This window comes from Humulus lupulus, chromosome 5, assembly GCF_963169125.1.
Source record: "Humulus lupulus chromosome 5, drHumLupu1.1, whole genome shotgun sequence".
NCBI lineage: Eukaryota > Viridiplantae > Streptophyta > Magnoliopsida > Rosales > Cannabaceae > Humulus > Humulus lupulus.
The window spans coordinates 77,164,912-77,182,363 of NC_084797.1; the positions used below are offsets into that span (position 1 = coordinate 77,164,912).

Sequence of the window (17,452 nt, forward strand, 5' to 3'; positions counted from 1 at the left end):
TCGTTCTGGTTATCATCAGTTGAGGGTCAAGGAGGGAGACATACTGAAGACTGCTTTTCGTACCAGGTATGGGCATTATGAGTTCTTAGTCATGTCTTTTGGATTGACTAATGCCCCTGCTACTTTTATGGATATGATGAACCGAGTGTTCAAGGATTATCTGAATCAGTTGGTGATCTTCTTCATCGATGATATCCTGGTATATTCTCAGTCTGAGTCAGAGCATGAGCAGCATCTGAGGTTGGTTCTATAGAGACTGAGGGAACACAAACTAACACAAATTATTTGCAAAGTTCAAGAAATGTGAGTTCTTGTTATCTTAGGTATCCTTTCTTGGGCATATTGTCAGTAAGGAGGGGATTAAGGTAGATCCAGCGAAGATTGAGGCAGTTAGAGATTGGCCAAGGCCAAAGAATGCTTCTGAGGTTAGAAGTTTCCTTGGATTGGCTGGTTATTATAGGTGTTTCGTGGAAGGGTTCTCAAAGATTGCTACTGCATTGAATGAGCTGACACGTAAGAGTCATAAATTTGTGTGGTCAGATAAATGCGAGAACAACTTCCAGGAACTGAAGCAGAGATTGATTACAGCTCCGATTTTGAGTCTTCCGATAGACCAGGAGAAGTTTTTGATTTATTTCGATGCTTCTCATCAGGGTTTGGGCTGTGTTCTGATGTAGTCAGAGAAGGTAATTGCTTATGCCTCTCGTTAGCTGAAGGAGTATGAAAAGAGATATCCCATTCATGATTTAGAGTTGGCGGCTGTGGTCTTTGCTTTAAAGATATAGAGGCATTATCTTTATGGGGAGAAGTGTGAGATCTATACAGACCACAAGAGCCTGAAATACTTCTTAATGCAGAAAGATCTGAATATGAGACAAAGGCGTTGGCTGGAGTTAGTAAAAGATTATGACTGTGAGATTTTGTATCATCCAGGAAAAGCCAACGTGGTAGTTGATGCTTTAAGCCGAAAGGGTCCGGGACAGATTTATGGTGCGAGGCTGATAACCAAAGAGTTAGCTGATGATATGACCAGAGTTGGTATAGAGTTGCTGGTGGGCTAGTTGGCCAATATTACAGTACAATCTATGCTGTTGGAGAGAATCAAGAAGGGCCAGTTGAGTGGTCAACAGCTAACCAAAATCAGAGAGGATGTTTTGGTTGGAGCATCCAGAGATTATACAGTGTTTGATTTAGGCTTGTTGAGATACCAGGGGCGGATATGTGTTCCGTTAGACACTGCTTTGAGGCGAGAGATTTTGGATGAATCTCATACTACATCATATTCTTTGCATCCAGGCACCACGAAGATGTATCAGGATGTGAGATCGTTGTATTGGTGGCCGAGGATGAAGAGAGATATAATGGAATATGTGCCTATGTGCTTGACATGTCAATAGGTCAAGGGTGAGCATCAGAGGCTGGCAGGGTTATTGCAGCCTCTGGATATCCCAGAGTGGAAATGGGAGGACATCACGATGGATTTCGTGGTGGGATTACCCAGGACTGTTGGTTAGCATGATTCTATTTGGGTGATAGTGGATCGCTACACCAAGTCAGCTCACTTATTGCCAGTGAGGATTACATATACAGTTGACCAGTATGCAGATCTCTATATGAGAGAGATCATGCGCCTCCATGGAGCACAGAGGTCGATCACATCAGATCGGGACCCTACCTTTACTTCCAAGTTCTAGGGGAGTCTACAGAAGGCCATGGGAACACAGTTGAAGTTCAATACTGCTTATCATCCTCAGACAGATGGGAAATCTGAGACGACGATCCAGATATTACAAGACATGCTGCAAGCATGTGTGCTAGACCTTGGTGGATCTTGAAGTAAGTATCTACCTTTGATAGAGTTTTCCTACAACAACAGTTATCAGTCTACCATTTGCGTTGCACCTTATGAGATGTTGTAATGTAGGAAGTGCAGATCTCCCATTCATTGGGATGAGACAGGTGAAAGGAGATACTTGGGTCCTGAGGCAGTTCAGAGGACCAGTGAGGCCATTGAGAAGATCAGAGCTAGGCAGATCCTAAGCGTAGGAATGTGGAGTTCCAAGTGGGAGACTATGTCTTCCTTAGAGTCTCACCATGGAAAGGGGTGAGAAGGTTTGGGAAGAAAGGTAAGCTGAGCCCTAGATTTGAGATCCTGGAGAGGATTGGTCAGGTGGCTTACAGGTTGGCCTTGCCACCGGCGTTGTTAGCCGTGCATAATGTGTTTCACGTTTCAGCTCTTCGGAGGTATGTATCTGATGTGACTCATATTTTGAGCTATGAAGATTTGGAGCTTGAGGCAGATCTCTCCTTTGAAGAGCAGCCAGTCCAAATACTTGACAAAAAGGACAAGGTCCTTAAGATTAAGACGATACCTTTGGTTAAGGTATTGTGGAGGAACAGCAAGGTCGAGGAACTGATCTGGGAGCTAGAGTCAGATATGCAGAGTTAGTATCCCGAGCTGTTCAGGTAAATTTTGAGGACGAAATTTCTGTAAGGAGGGGATAGTTATAATGCCCCGAAATCCCTAACGCGGTTTAATGGCTAGATTAGTAGGCCGGGAGAGCCATAACTATTTTATTATGCCATTAAGTGATTATATGCATGTTTATGTGAATTATATTATAATATGATGTTAAATGCATGCATGTGGGTTCACATTTCATTACACGGGTGTTGTGGTAATTTGGCCCATTGAGGGCGTAATTGTATGTTTGTATGCATGTCGGTGATCTTTTGTTGAGGCCACATTATAATGTGGATTTGTTCGAACTATTCGGCATGAGACGATCTTTGAGTGAAAATTAGCTGTTTAGTCATAACAGGATTAAGTTCGGGGCTTGAGGCGAGTCTCGGGGTGATTTTAATGATTAGAGCATTGCCGAGAATTAAAGGGTAACGGGATATGAATTATTGGTATTTGAGAATATCGAGAATAGCGGGAATTGGAGAGTGTTAATTATGATTAACGGAATAGGTAGAAAAGGTCAATTTTGCCCTTGGGAGTCTTTACAAACCTTTATTTGACCTAGGGGTATTTTAGTCTTTTCACCCCTAAGATTGATTTAAGCCACGAAGGCTGTGGAAGTTTGAAGAAAAACAGAGCATCAATTACACTTCTCCCGTACCTATTTTCTCTCATTTTCTTCTTGGATTTTTGAGCTTAATTTGAGGAACCAATCTTGGGAAATAAGTCTTGAGGGCTTGGGAGTGTGTTCCACCATTGAAGAGCATCATAATCTGAACTTGAGGTAAGATTCTAGCCATTAAATCTCTGGTTTGCTCTGTTTTTGTTTTGGATTTTAGTTGAGATTTCTAGGTTGGTTGATTGGCTTTGCTTGGAGTTTTTGGCTAGGGTTCTTGGGGTTGTGATGCATAGGGCATGTGGGAATGGTTTTTGGGTTCATTTGGCACTTAATTTGAGGTTTTGAAGCATTTGAATCAAGTTGGAAATGGAGGAGTCGAAGGGAGAAGATTCAGGGACAAATCTGGCAGGGTGTAGCGCTATAGCGCCCACAAGGGGGCGCTACAGTGCTACCCAGGGTTGGCTTTGGGCGTTTTTGGTTCTGAGATGAGCGCTGGGGCGCTAGTGAGTAGCACTGGGGCACTAATCTGTTCCTTCAAAATCATGTTTTGAGTGTTTTTAAGGGTTTTTGGCTAGGGATTTCAATCCTTAAGGCCCGGGATCGAATCTACTCACCGTGTGGGCACATTTCGAGGTCTTGAGAGTGGGGTTTGGGTGAAGATACTATTATTGTTGATTTTCATTAATGGAGGTTATAATTGGTTATGATTAGGTAACCGCTAAGGAATCAAAAGGTTGATCGTTCTCAAGGGTCATTCTTTTATTCATTCTCGCTCGAACTAGAGGTAAGAAAACTGCACCCTGTTATATGACATGCGTGGTTGTTGTTGAGGCATGTTGGTTATTAAATGTGGACATTGATTGCATATTAAATGCTTAGCAAATCTTGCATACTTGTGTATGACACTGACTATTCAGAATTGGCACTAGTCACGTATTACTGATCTGGGAGTCAGGAACGACATAAGCGTCATGAACGCAGAGTCGATAAAAGATTAGATCTAATCGATATCAACGTTGAATGACTCTAGGAGCATTAATCCTGGACCGACCCTAAGGTCGATGAAAATTATAAGCTCCTGACTAGTCTAAGACTAGTTACTCAGAGCCAGGGCCTAATGCCTAGGTGAATGTTGTGTCATATGGCTAGGGAGGGGAATCCCATGGTTGTGACTCTATGGTCATGCGGTAGGTTATGTTGGTGACTAGTTCATCAAACACCTATCTTGATAAGCTAGTGAAAGGATCACTTATTTGTAAAGCCCAGGTTACCCTATCGTCAAATGGCTGATGGGAATGGAACCCACCTTAGTGACTTTTACAACTATCACTCCACTATTTTGGACTGAAAGTCTTGAGTGATTATTACGATCATTGTTGATATTATATTCATCCAATATTGTGTTTTCTTGCTGGGCTTTGGCTCATGGGTGCTATGTGGTGCAGGTAAAGGGAAAGAAAAGCTCACCCAACTTTGAGTGGAGAGCTTAGGTGGTGATGTGTACATATGCGACCGCTTGACCACCACGGCCAAGGAGTTCTCAGAGGAACTATGGGCTTACTCTATTTTTCCTGCTTAGGTCGGTGGGTTGTAAATTTGAAACTGTAATGACCATTTTGAGTTGTAAATAACTTGTAAACTTTTTGATGGGCCCATGAATAATTTTATGTTTTAAATGAAATATATCCTTTCCTTTTGATTGGTTTTCCACCTTACCCTATCAATAACACCTAGAAGCACATTTTTAACCAAAGAACACGGCTAGCGAGTTAAATTCACGGTTCAACGTTCACAGTAACTGTCCTGGGGTAACCAGGGCGATACAACACTGGTGGGGCCAGGTGAGACTAGACTGGTGCAAGAGTTCCTGGATGTGTTTCCTGATGATTTACCAGGATTGCTGCTACACAGGGAGATTCAGTTCGTTATAGAGTTGGTGTCAGGTATAGAACCAGTGTCGAGGGCACCATACAAGATGGCTCCGGCAGAGCTAAAAGAGTTGAAGATACAGTTACACAAATTATTGGATTTGGGATTCATCAGACCTAGCTTCTCGCCATGGGGTGCCCCAGTGTTATTTTTGAAGAAGAAGGATAGGACTCTAAGAATGTGTGTGGACTACAGGGAGTTGAATAAGCTAACTATTAAGAACAAGTACCCCCTACTGAGGATAGATGACCTGTTCGATTAGTTGAAGGGTAAGACAGTATTCTCGAAGATTGATCTTCGGTCTAGTTATCACCAGCTGATGATCAAGGGCAAGGATATTCTGAAGAAGGCCTTTCGCATGAGGTACGGGCATTATGAGTTTTTGGTCATGTCGTTTGGATTGACCAATGCCCCATCAACGTTTATGGATCTAATGAATAAGGTGTTCAAGGACTTCTTAGATCAGTTTCTAATTATTTTCATCGACGACATCCTGGTTTACTCTCTGTTGACTGTGTTTTTAGCCAACGACGTGAGATCGTCAAAAACGATAAACCTTCAAGAGAATTTAAAGGACACATATAGTTTTATCAAGAAAAGTAAATAACACACAAGATTTTTATAGTGGTTCAGCCCCGATCAGTCGGTAATAGCCTAATCCACTTAGAGTTGTGATTATAGATCTGTACTCAAGATCAGATGGACTGAGCCAACTGAGTTTCTTCAGTACAGATTGTAAAAATACAAGAATCCTTTCAAATACCAGCACTTTCTCTCTCTAGAATACTCAAACCCAAATTTTCTCTCTCTAGAATACTCAGACCTAAATTTTCCCAAAATCTAGAAAGAAGAAGCCACTTTCTAATCCCATAAGCCATATATTTATAGGCTTAGGATCATACATCTGATATCCCCTATAATCGGGATATTTTATTATATTTATTACATTTAAATTACAAAAAAAATTCAAAATGTAACAAAACCCCCCATTTGTGGGAAGAATGAGAGATTCCCGCGTATCTTGTTGAAGCCGTTTTTGGGAATCTTGACTTAGTCCTCCTCTAGCTAGTTGATCCACCTCACCTCCACTCTGGTCGATCATACACATGCTGGTCGGACATACACTTGCTGGTAGGACACGCAAGTGCTGGACATCCACTTCTCTCCTCTAACATGACACTCTCCTCTAGCATGCCATTTCTTTATTTGGACAACCCTGCACTGGTTGGACATATGCATAAAGACCAAATTCTTGGGCTCTCCTCGGACCACACCCTTGGGGTCTCCTTGGACCACACCCTTGGGATCTCCTAGGATGCACTCTCCTTAGCTCTCCTAGGATGCACTCTCCTTAGCTTTCCTTGGACCACATCCTTGGGATCTCCTAGGATGCACTCTCCTTAGCTCTCCTAGGATGCACTCCCCTTAGCTTTCCTCGGACTAAGGTCCGAACACACGCTCCTTGGGTTCTCCTCCTCGGACCAAGGTCCGAACACATGCTCCTTGGCTTCTCCTTGGACCAAGGTCCGACCCCATATCTTAGACCCCTCAGACTAAGGTCCGACCGGACCTCTTGGGGCCCCTCAAGCAGTCCAAATTCTTAGTCAGTCTACCGGGTCACTTTATTACAACTCTGAGGAGTCAATGTATTTATTGACTATTAATATGTCTTTTACTGACCATGCACTTGCCACTTGTCACCTTTATTGCCACGTCATTGATCTCCAATTTTTGGGGATAACACTCTCGTTCAGAGGAAGAGCATGAGCAACATCTTCAATTGGTATTGCAAAGGTTAAGGGAGCATTGGTTATATGCTAAATTTAAGAAGTGTGAGTTCTAGCTACTGGAAGTGACATTCCTTGGACACATTGTTAGTGGAGATGGGATTAAAGTGGATCTGGCCAAGGTAGAAGAGTTAGGGATTGGCCGAGGCCAAGGAACACCTCGGAGGTTAGGAGTTTCTTTGGATTAGCAGGATATTATAGACGGTTCGTGTAACGCCCTACTACCCAAGGACCGTTACACTGTGTATTTTAAATAGTTCTAAACTCGCTAAACGAGTCATTTGGCCATAATTGTGTAACTAAATGTGATTAACGGTTTAGGGTTAAAATTTTGGTCAAAGATACAACATTTCACTAAAACGTTTACTGTATAAATTAGGATCCCAAAATACATTTTAAAGGTTAACTACAGTAAAAGAGTTACAACCAGCCGACCTAAGTGACAAAATATGGTTTAACCCTAGTTCCTCTTTAAGCCCTCGGCCGTGGTGGTCGAGCAGTTCCATATGTACACATCATCACCTATGCTCTCCAACTCAAGGACAGTCCAACTTTCTTTTACCTTTACCTGCACCACATAGTACCCTTGAGCCGAGGCTCAGTAAGAGTACTAATGTCGATCATGACTGATAAGTCAAGGCTTCACGACCTATACTAAACACTATTGCCGTTTCTGACTAATAAGTCGGTGTAATTCACAAGTAAGCCATGCTGCCAGGCATTTGTAATGCAATCAATGTCCATATATAGAGCACTCAACATGCCTCATCAACAATCACTAGCATAATTATAATCATGCACATTCAAACATCCAGATATAAGGCATTTAGCATGCTTAACCAATAATCACAAGCATAATCATAATCATGCATAATTACATAGACTCAAGCTCTGATCAATTCCATATTCAACATTCATGCCATACCATAACCACATGTATCCTATGCATCACATGCATCACATACTTGGTGCAGTTTTCTTACCTTTGGTCCAAGCACAGGTTACCAATAAATGACCCTAAAGCATGATCCTGTTCGAAGTCCCTAGCGACAACCTAGTCACAACCATAATATAGAATCCAATAAAAAATGAGTAAATAAATACTTCTGGACTGAATCCTAGCCTCTGGGACATTGAATCCTACCAAATTGGAATTGGGTAGTAGGATCGATCCCAAGCCCTTAGAGTTAAGTTCCCATGAAAAAAAACCAAATCTGGTCAAAGATGCACAGGTGGGTCGCAACTTGGCCCTGAGGGTCGCGACTTTCCTCCCTGACAGAGAGCCTCTGCCTGGCTTCAGGGTGCGAGCCATGACTTGGCCCTCTTGAGTCGCGGTGCGCCCCCAAGAAAATTCCTCTTGGTTCTGGGTTCATCTAGGCCGCGACTTGCTAGAACAAGGTCGCGACTTGACCACGAACCCAACCATTTTCTTCATTTTTTCCCATTTAAAATCCTCCAAAAACTTATCCAAACATACCCAAATCCCAAAAACAAAGTTCCTAAACATCCCTATTTCCCAAAACCATAAAAATCAAATCTCAAACCATCCAAAATCTCATCAAAACATAAAATCCAATCAAAGCTTAAAAACTTGAAAACTTAAAACTTAAAACTCGAGTTACCTCTGATTGAGTCATTTTCCAACTAAATCCTCCGCCTAATAAGCTTCTAATTTTCCCTAGAATCGCTATGCCTCGATCCTTGCTTGAATCTGAGTCCTAACACTCGAGTTTACTTTGAAAATGCGCACGGTGTCAAAAAGAGAATGGGTGAGAGAGAGAGAACATTCTGAACGTTCTTTTTTATTTCTGATAGGTTACTTCAAGCTTAAGTAACCTCAAGCAAATCCTAATGCTCGGGGTCCCGGAAACGCCCCCTGGGGTAAAATAGTCAAAATTCTCAAAATTCCCTCCTGATCTCACTAACTCCCAATTTATCATCAAATATTTATTCCCACTACCCAATATCTCGGTAATGTGCTAAATACCCATTATACCCCTTGACTCACTCCGAGTCAAGTGTGAATCTCGTGGTGTCTTTCCCACTAGCTTGCTCCCTAGGATCGTCTCATGCTGAGTAACCCAAACATACTCACATAATAAAGTGGTCTCACACACATATATATCACCCATATACCAAATATTCCAAAAACGGGCCAAATTATGAAAATTTCCCAATTAAACGGAAATGGGCCCACATGCATATTTAATACACCTAAACATGCATATCAAGTCATATTATAATATAACTCACATAATCACATAATGATACACATAATTCCATAGTTTTCCATCCTGACCTCCTAATCAAGGCCCTAAACCATATTAGGAAATTTTGGACGTTACAACTATCCCCTCCTTATAGAAATTTCATCCTCGAAATTTTATCTGACTAGCCCGGAACATCAATCTCGCCTAACTGATTCCAGCTTCAAGGTAACTCCCTTGACCCTACTGTTTCTGTATAATACCTTAACCCAAGATATAGCTTTGTTTCATAGAACCTTGTTCTTTCCGCCTCATATCTGGACTAGCTATTCCTCACATGATAATTTAGCCTCTAACTCCAGATCCTCATGACTCAACACATGAGTCTCATCTAACACATGTTTCCTCAACATGGAAATATGAAATACACTATATACGACTGACAATGCCAAAGATAAGGACAATCCATAGTCAACCTGACTTGATCCTATCCAGGATTCAAACGGTCCCACAAATCTAGTGCTCAACTTGCCCTTACCTCTTCACCCCTTTCCCATGGTGAGACTCTAAGGAAGATACAATTTTCCACTTGGAACTCCACGTTCCTTCACTTCAAATTAACATAAATTTCCCATATACTCTGACTAGTGAGCACCCGAGCTCTAATCTCTTTAATAGCCTCAGTGGTCCTTTAAACTACTTCAGGACCCAAATATAGCATCTCACCCTTCTCATCCCAATGAATGGGCAATAAACATTTCCTACCATACAACATCTCATAAGATTAATTATTATACAAGAGTGTTGCTCTGGTTCTCTCTCTTCCATGGCGAGGCGGAGAAAACCTGGGTTGAAGCTTGCCAAATCTACCATAGATTCGGAGCTCCCTTCATATAATGGTGAGAATTCTGACCAAAATCGTTCTAAACAACCAGTGAGTGAAGAACCAGATGGAGTTGGGATTATGGAAGAACAGGAAAGTGATGTTCGGTCTGTGGACGTCGGAGTGAAGAAGGATCTCGACCTGGATAAGCATCGTGGAAAAGCGAGCTGGGCTGCAGAAGTCGAAGAGCAATCCTTCCAGGAATCAGCTAAGGAAACTTAGGCCAAGTTTCAAGACTCAGTTCCATCTTATGGTGGCTCGATGGTTCATTACTCAGAACCATATCAGAAGGATGGCCAGACTGTTGCGAAATTGGACATGGAGGAGATTAAAGTAGAAGCTTCGTTTTGGAAATCAGCGATAATATGTGTTGTAATTGGGGCAAATCCTCCTCTAGCAGTGTTTGAGGGTTTTGTGAAAAGGATTTGGGGTAACCTTGGCATTGTGAGTGTGGCCCAAATGAATGCTGGGTTTACTATGGTTAAATTCAGAGATGAGGCAACAAAGGACCTGGTGTTAGAATCAGGGGTTGTGCATTTTGATAGGAAATCTGTTGTTCTTCGGCCTTGGACCACTGATATAGAATCTCTGAAATCCATCAAATCTGTTCCAGTATGGGTTAGGTTGCCTGATCTGGGGTTACAATACTGGGGAGTGAACTGTCTGAGTGCTCTAGTTAGCACAATAGGTAAACCCATTATGATTGATAAAATTACTCAGAATCGTTCGATGATAAAATTTGCAAGAGTCTTAGTTGAGATGGAGATTACTGATTCTCTACCGAAATTCATTAGCTATTTTAATGAGAAAGGGCAAATTGCAGATCAGATTATTGAGTATGAATGGATGCCAACAAAGTGTTCCAATTGTAAGAAGTTGGGTCACTCAATTTCTTCATGTAAATTTGTTTCTGAAGTTGTTTGGAGGAAGAAAGAGGGGCAGCAAAAGGAAGGTAACATTGCAGGGATACAAGTTCAAGAAGGGGTCGAGAAGGTGGAAGGCCAAAATGAGCATAATTCTGAACCTAGCCAGAAGGGTAGTGCGTCTGTTGCTGGTTCTTCTAGAGCGTCTCAGTTAGCTGAAGATTAGGTATCCTCTGTTCCAGTTGTGGATAAATGGATTTCCCCAAAACCATCTAGATTTAAGAGGAAAGAAGTTCCGGTCCCTGTTAAACAAGCAATAAACCAATTTAGTGCTCTCCAGGAAGGTCAGCAACCAGCAGTCACAGTCCCAATCAAATCTAATTCCCATGGATAGTATCAACATTATGAGTTGGAATGTTAGAGGGATGAATAAGGTGAATAAACAGAAGTCTATTTTGGATGTGTGTAGGCTGAATAAAGTTGGGATTGGGGCTCTTCTTGAAACTAAAATCAGGGGAGACAAGCTGAAAGAAGTTATGATCACCATGTTTAATGGTTGGGAGTTCTACAGTAGTAAGGTTGTGGAAGGTAGAATCTTGGTGATTTGGAATGCTAAATTGGTGCAGCTATAAGTGTTACAGGAGAGCGATCAACTTCTCCACTATCAAGTTAGATTGTATAATCAGAATTATTTCTGTATTACTTTTGTTTATGGTTCTAATAATTTGGAAATGAGGCGCTGCTTATGGATGGATTTGGAGCACTTGTCTTGGCCTAGTAAAGCTTGGATGGTTCTTGGGGATTTCAATGCAGTTTTTAATCCCAACGATAGAATGGGTGGTCGTCCTATTACAGTGAAAGAGATGGAGGATGCTAGAAAATGGTTAGATTTGGGTTTAGTGGAAGAAATGAAGACCATGGGTCCATTCTTCACTTGGTCTAATAACCAAGAAGGTGAGGATTGTATTTTTTCTAAGTTGGATAGGGTGTTTGTTAATGAATCTTGGCTGGATGTTCATCCTTTAGCTTCGGTTGGAACTCAGTGGGAAATTGGCTCCGATCACTCTATGATCTTGATTAAGCAGTTGCCAGCTATAAGGGTGGGGGTGAAACCTTTTCATTTTTATAATATGTGGGCTGGTCATCCTCAATTTAGAGAGGTTGTTCTTACTAGCTGGAACCGACCTTTGAGGTTTCCTGGCAGGGGTTTAGATCATATTAGTTGGAAGTTAAATCGTCTCAAGCATACTCTGAAGAGATTTAACTGGAAGATTATGGGGGACATTTCGTGTAATTATGAGAGAAGCAAGTTTGAGTATCAACAAGCTCATTCTAAATGTCTTGCTGATCCGTCCAATAGAATGCTTTCCATTGAAGACCGGGAGACTTATCTTGAGTTTAAGAGGCAAGAAAAGGTTTATGCTAGCTTTATGTATCAAAAGAGTAAAATAGATTGGTTAAGGTTTGGGGATTCCAACTCCTCTTTCTTTCATGCCAGCATAAAGAGAAGAAAGCTAGCTAATAGAATTGTTTCTTTTGTTTCTAATGATGGTAAAATTGTTGATGATTATGATAAAGTTACAGACCACTTTTTGGTTCACTTCAAAAACTTTCTGGGTACAGCTAATAAAGCTTCAGGGGAGATTGATGATCAAGCTATCTGGTTTGGAGCTGTTTTGAGCAGGGAGGACCAGCTGGTTTTAATTAAACCTTTTACTGTCAAAGAGGTTAAAATAGCCATGTTTAGCATCAATTCTCTCAAAAGTCCAGGTCCGGATGGAAATTGCAGGGGCTATTCTAGATTTTTTCGAATCAGATATTATTCCTCACTCTTTGAACAATACCTTATTATCTCTAATTCTGAAAGTTGAGCAACCAGTTAATGCTTCTGAGTTTAGGCCTATTGCCTGTTGCAATACATTATATAAATGCATTTCCAAAATGTTATGCAATAGACTTAATAATGTGCTTCCTGCTTTGATAAACCAGAATCAAGGGGCTTTTATTAAGAATCGCCTTCTTGCTCATAATGTTCTTATTCTCCAAGATTTGCTTAAAGGTTATAATAGGAGAAATATTTCTCCTCGTTGTCTAATGAAGATTGATATAAGCAAAGCTTATGACTCAATTGACTAGAATTTTTTGGAAAATCTCCTTAATGCACTGTGCTTTCCGAAGAGGTTTATAAGATGGATTATGATTTGTCTCAGGGGTTCTTCTTATGCATTGGTTTTGAATGGTTGTATTCAAGGGCGTTTTCAAGGTGCTAGAGGGCGGAAGCAAGGAGATCCTATTTCGCCCTTACTGTTTGTTATAGTGATGGATTACCTCACTAGATTTTTGCTCAAAGCCTCAACGGAGAAAGAATTCAGGTTTCATCCCTTATGTAAGTCTTTAAAGCTAGTTAATCTCTGTTTCGCGGATGACCTTCTTTTGTTTTGCAAGGCTAATCAGGGTTTAGTTAGAATTTTTCAGCAAGTGTTCACTGTGTTTGCTTACTCTTCGGGTCTCACTATAAGTAAAAACAAATCAAGAGTTTACATAGGAGGGCTTGATGCATGGGAGAAAGACAGATTGCTTCAGGATTTTTGTCTGTTAGAAGGGCAATTTCCCATGATTTATTTGGGAGTTCCCTTGAGACCGACCAAGTGGAGGGCAAGTGATTGTGATATTCTGATTGAAAAAATGAGAGCTAGGCTGAAAGGGTGGTCTAATCGTCATTTATCTTATGCTGGCCGAGTTCATTTAATCAATTCAGTTTTGTTGGGGATTCGATCCTATTAGATGAACATCTTTATTTTACCTCAAAAAGTTGTGAAAGCTATTGATAGGCTGTGTTTGAGGTTCCTTTGGGGTAAGAGGGAGAATAGAAGTAAAATGCATAGGATATCCTGGGAGCATGTCAGCAGACCTAAATGCTTTGGAGGGTTGGGATTCAAGGACATCTCATCTTGGAACAAAGTAGTGATGGCTAAATATTTTTGGGCAATTTGTTCCAAGCAGGACTTGTTATGGGTTAAATGGGTTAATGGTGTTTATCGAAAGGGTGAGTCAATTTGGGAGTATCGTTTAAAGCATGAAACAAGTTGGTATTGGAGGAGAATCATTAGGTTGAGACACCTCTGGTCTGGTGCAGTGATGAATGCTGCGGTTAGGAATGGAAAAATCCATCTGGGCCCCTTGTATGTGACTGTGTTTCCTGGTGAGCGGGTGCAATATATAAAGGCTATCTGGTGTAGGCTTTCAGCTCCAAAACACCAGTTTATTCTCTAGCTTACAGTAAACCAGAAGTTGAATACTAGGGATTGGTTGCAGTCCTGCCATATCCTTCTCCTATCAGCTTGCTGTCCAGTTTGTGGTCAAGAGGAAGAGTCTCATACTCACTTATTTTTTGATTGTGTCTTCTCCAGAAATGTTATCCTTGCTGTCCAGGGTTGTCTAAGAGGATTTTCTTGGCCAGTTCAGTTTAGTAAATGGATCAAGTGGCTGGCTTTGCCTCGGGATGGCTGGTTTTCGGTGGTTCTTCATGCATCTTGTGCAGCTGCTGTGTATCACATATGGCAGAATAGGAACCATTGCTGGCATGATAACTTTTGCTTACCAGTGTATAGGATTGACCATATGATTATATTTTCTATCAAAGCTAGAATTCTGAAGTTAGTAGGCAGTAAGTGTTCATATCGTGAAAAGCAAATGCTTAAGTTTGTAATGAATTGTGATTGTTGTTCTGGTTTGGCTGGGGTAGGTTGTTCCTTCCTCTGGTTTGTTTTGTAATTGTTTGTTGATCAATATATATTTTCTTTTGATAAAAAAAAACATCTCATAAGATGCACTTCCAATAAATGGATAACTCCCTCTGATTCACCATCAATCTGAGGATAATAAGCTGTACTAAATTCCAACTATATACTCATCACCTTCTGCAACCTTCCCCAAGACCTGGAAGTAAGAACATGGTCCTCATCTAATAAGATAGACCTCGAATTCCATGAAGGCATACTATCCCTCTCATATAGAGACCTGTATAAAGATCAACTGTATTACTCGTCCTTAATGATAAAAGTGAGCTGACTTTGTATACTTGTCCATAATGACTCGAACTGAATCATGCTAGCCCACTATTCTGGGCAGCACCACCACGAAATCCATCGTGATGTTCTTCCACTATTGTAACGTCCCAAAATTACCTAATAAGGCTTAGGGCCTTGATTAGGGGGCCAGGATGGCAACATATGCAATTACGTGTTTAATTGCTATACTAATTGTTAATATGTGGATTATGTGATAAACTGATTAAATGAACATATTTAGGGATATTAAATATGCATGTTGGCCACTTCTTATTAGAAGGGCGACTTTGGTAATTTGGCCCGTTGCGGGCATAAATGTGTATTTATCTGCATATATGTGATATATGTGGGAGACCACATTATTATGTGGGTTTATTTGAACTAGTCGACACGAGGCGATCCTAGGGTGCAAGTTAACGGGAAAGTCACAACGGGACCCAATACCCGACTCAAGGTGAGTCAAGGGGTATTTTTGGTATTGGATAATTAATCAGGATATCGGATTATGAAAATAAATATTTTGAGATATATTTGAAGTTAAGGAGTTTAGGAGGGAATGTTGGGGAAATTTACCATTTTTCCCTTGGGGACGTTTTTGGTACCCCGAGCCTTGAGACTAGCTTAAGTTAGATAAGCTTAATTAATTGAAGACAAAAAAACAAAACAACAAATATACTAGGAGCTACTACCAAAACTGACCTTTCTCTCTCTCTCTCTCTCTCTCTCACTCTTTGTTTCTCAAGTTATTCTCAAGGTTTTTTCTTGAAGTTAACCATTGAAATTAAGGGGGACTTAGTGACTAGAAGCCATAGAATTGAAGCTTGGGATTGGGTTTCAGATTTCTTGAGGCTAGAAGGTCTTCTTCTTCAGTTGAGGTAAACATATGAACTTCATTTAATGATTTAATTTATGTAGAATGCATGGTTTCTTGAGGTGTTTTTGAATCTCTTAACTCAAGGATTGAATTGGAGTTTTGATGAGGTTTTAAGCTAGCTTTCAGTTGGGTTTTGCTGCTGGGAGCATATTAGAGTGTTTGTGATGGTTTCGTCATATTGTTGGGATGATTTTGGGTTAAATTGGATGGGATTTGGCTATTGAAATGGAAGTTTTTTCTGGGTTCGAAGGGGTCGGGTCGCATCTCTGTTCTTGGTGTGCCGTAGCCCTCTAGAGAAAATGGGAGCTAGGGAAGGAGGGTAGGCCGCAACGCCACTATGGCTGGGCCACAAAACGTGTTTGCTGGTTGGGGGAGGCTGGGCCTCTAGTTGGAGGCGGGCTGCGGCATAGGGGCATAGGGCCATAACTTTTAAGGGGTTTTAGGACCCCTAGAAGGTTTTGAGTAGGGGAACTCAACCATAGGGGCTCGAGATTGATTCCACTACCTGGTTTGGTGGAACCCGAGGTCTCGGAGGCTAGGACTTGGTCCGGAAGCCTTTGAACACCCGATATTAATAGAATCCTATTTTATGGTTGTAACTTAGGCTATCGCTAAGGGCTCGGAACCGGGATCGTGCTCGAGGGTCGTTCTCATTTACGCTTGCTTAGATCTAAGGTAAGAAAACTACACCCAGAATGTGTTGTATGTGATTAGGGCTTGCCCTGTTTGTTATATATTGATATGAATAGGGCTTGGGCCCCAGGATATGTTAGACTATTGTTCTAAATGCTTGTTGATAAATGCTTAAGTGCTTATATTCGTTACATGAATTCTATGGTTAGGGCATGTGCCCCGTCGTGTGAATATGTTTAGTATTATAGAAATGGTTATCCAATGGGATTATATGATTAGCATGAATATGTGCTTAATTTTTTGGGATGTGCCTATCCACATCTGTTTCTTATAAGCAATGTATATAATCCTATATCAGGTCTTGACTTATGAGTCAAGGACGGCAATAGCGCACTGTGCGCTGGTTGCAAGGCGCTGGCCTAAACCAGCAACGCACTATTACGTTGATCGACTCTAAGGTCAAAGATGAACCATGGGGGTTGGGCTAGCTCTATGGCTAGTGAGACAGAGCTAAGGGCAAGGCCCCAGGTGACTCTATGGTCATGTAGCTATGGCATAGACTCGAGAGTTGGCATGAAAGTCAACTGAATAGGGCAACGACCTAGGTCGATCCAATGATTGTGTGTTTGAACTAAATTGCATTGGCTATGAATTAATGTTGTTGATTATTGTTGAATGGTTATTTAAAGTTATATTCTCTAGTATTGTACGTTCTGTTTTCTTGCTGAGCCTCGGCTCATGGGTGCTTTGTGGTCCAGGTAAGGGAAAGGGAAAGATTGACTAACCATGAGTTGGAGAGCTTCGGTGGCGGCATGTACATATGCGATTGCTCGACCATCACGGTCGGGGTTATCTCAAAGGAACTAGGGTTATAGCCCTGTTTTTTCGCTTAGGCTGGCTGATGTAACTTTTGATATGTAATTACTCTTTTAACAGTTGAGTTGTAATATTTTGGGATCCCATGTTATATAAAACATTTTGGAATAAAAGTCAATGGTTCTTTGACCAAAATTTTTATCCCTAACCCTTGTCACTAACCTTAGTTACACATTTTAATCCAAAAGGACCTGATTAGCAGGTCTGACATAATTTTAAGTACATAGTGTAACGGTCCTGGATTAGG

At 41.2% G+C, this 17,452-nt stretch overlaps 2 protein-coding genes across 2 annotated transcripts; both read left to right on the top strand.

The window, feature by feature from the left end:
• The first annotated feature begins 10,150 nt into the window (after positions 1-10,150).
• Positions 10,151-10,978, top strand: LOC133779239 (uncharacterized). The gene has a single exon (XM_062219226.1). It carries the CDS (start codon positions 10,151-10,153, stop codon positions 10,976-10,978), a length of 828 nt encoding a protein of 275 aa, XP_062075210.1.
• Positions 10,979-11,138: 160 nt separating this feature from the next.
• Positions 11,139-12,888, top strand: LOC133779240 (uncharacterized). The gene is made up of 3 exons (XM_062219227.1): positions 11,139-11,351; positions 11,394-12,479; positions 12,523-12,888. The coding sequence occupies exons 1-3, from the start codon at positions 11,139-11,141 to the stop codon at positions 12,886-12,888; spliced, it is 1,665 nt and encodes a 554-aa protein (XP_062075211.1).
• Positions 12,889-17,452: the final 4,564 nt, after the last annotated feature.

What these genes read in the sequence shown, in the direction of transcription:
- LOC133779239 (XM_062219226.1), top strand. Translation starts at nt 10,151, where the DNA reads ATGGTTCATTACTCAGAACCATATCAGAAGGATGGCCAGACTGTTGCG.
- LOC133779240 (XM_062219227.1), top strand. Translation starts at nt 11,139, where the DNA reads ATGGATAGTATCAACATTATGAGTTGGAATGTTAGAGGGATGAATAAG. An exon ending in TTGTGGAAGGTAGAATCTTG is followed by an intron (nt 11,352 to 11,393) that starts GTGATTTGGAAT and finishes TAAGTGTTACAG; the next exon opens with GAGAGCGATCAACTTCTCCA. An exon ending in AACCTTTTACTGTCAAAGAG is followed by an intron (nt 12,480 to 12,522) that starts GTTAAAATAGCC and finishes TCAAAAGTCCAG; the next exon opens with GTCCGGATGGAAATTGCAGG.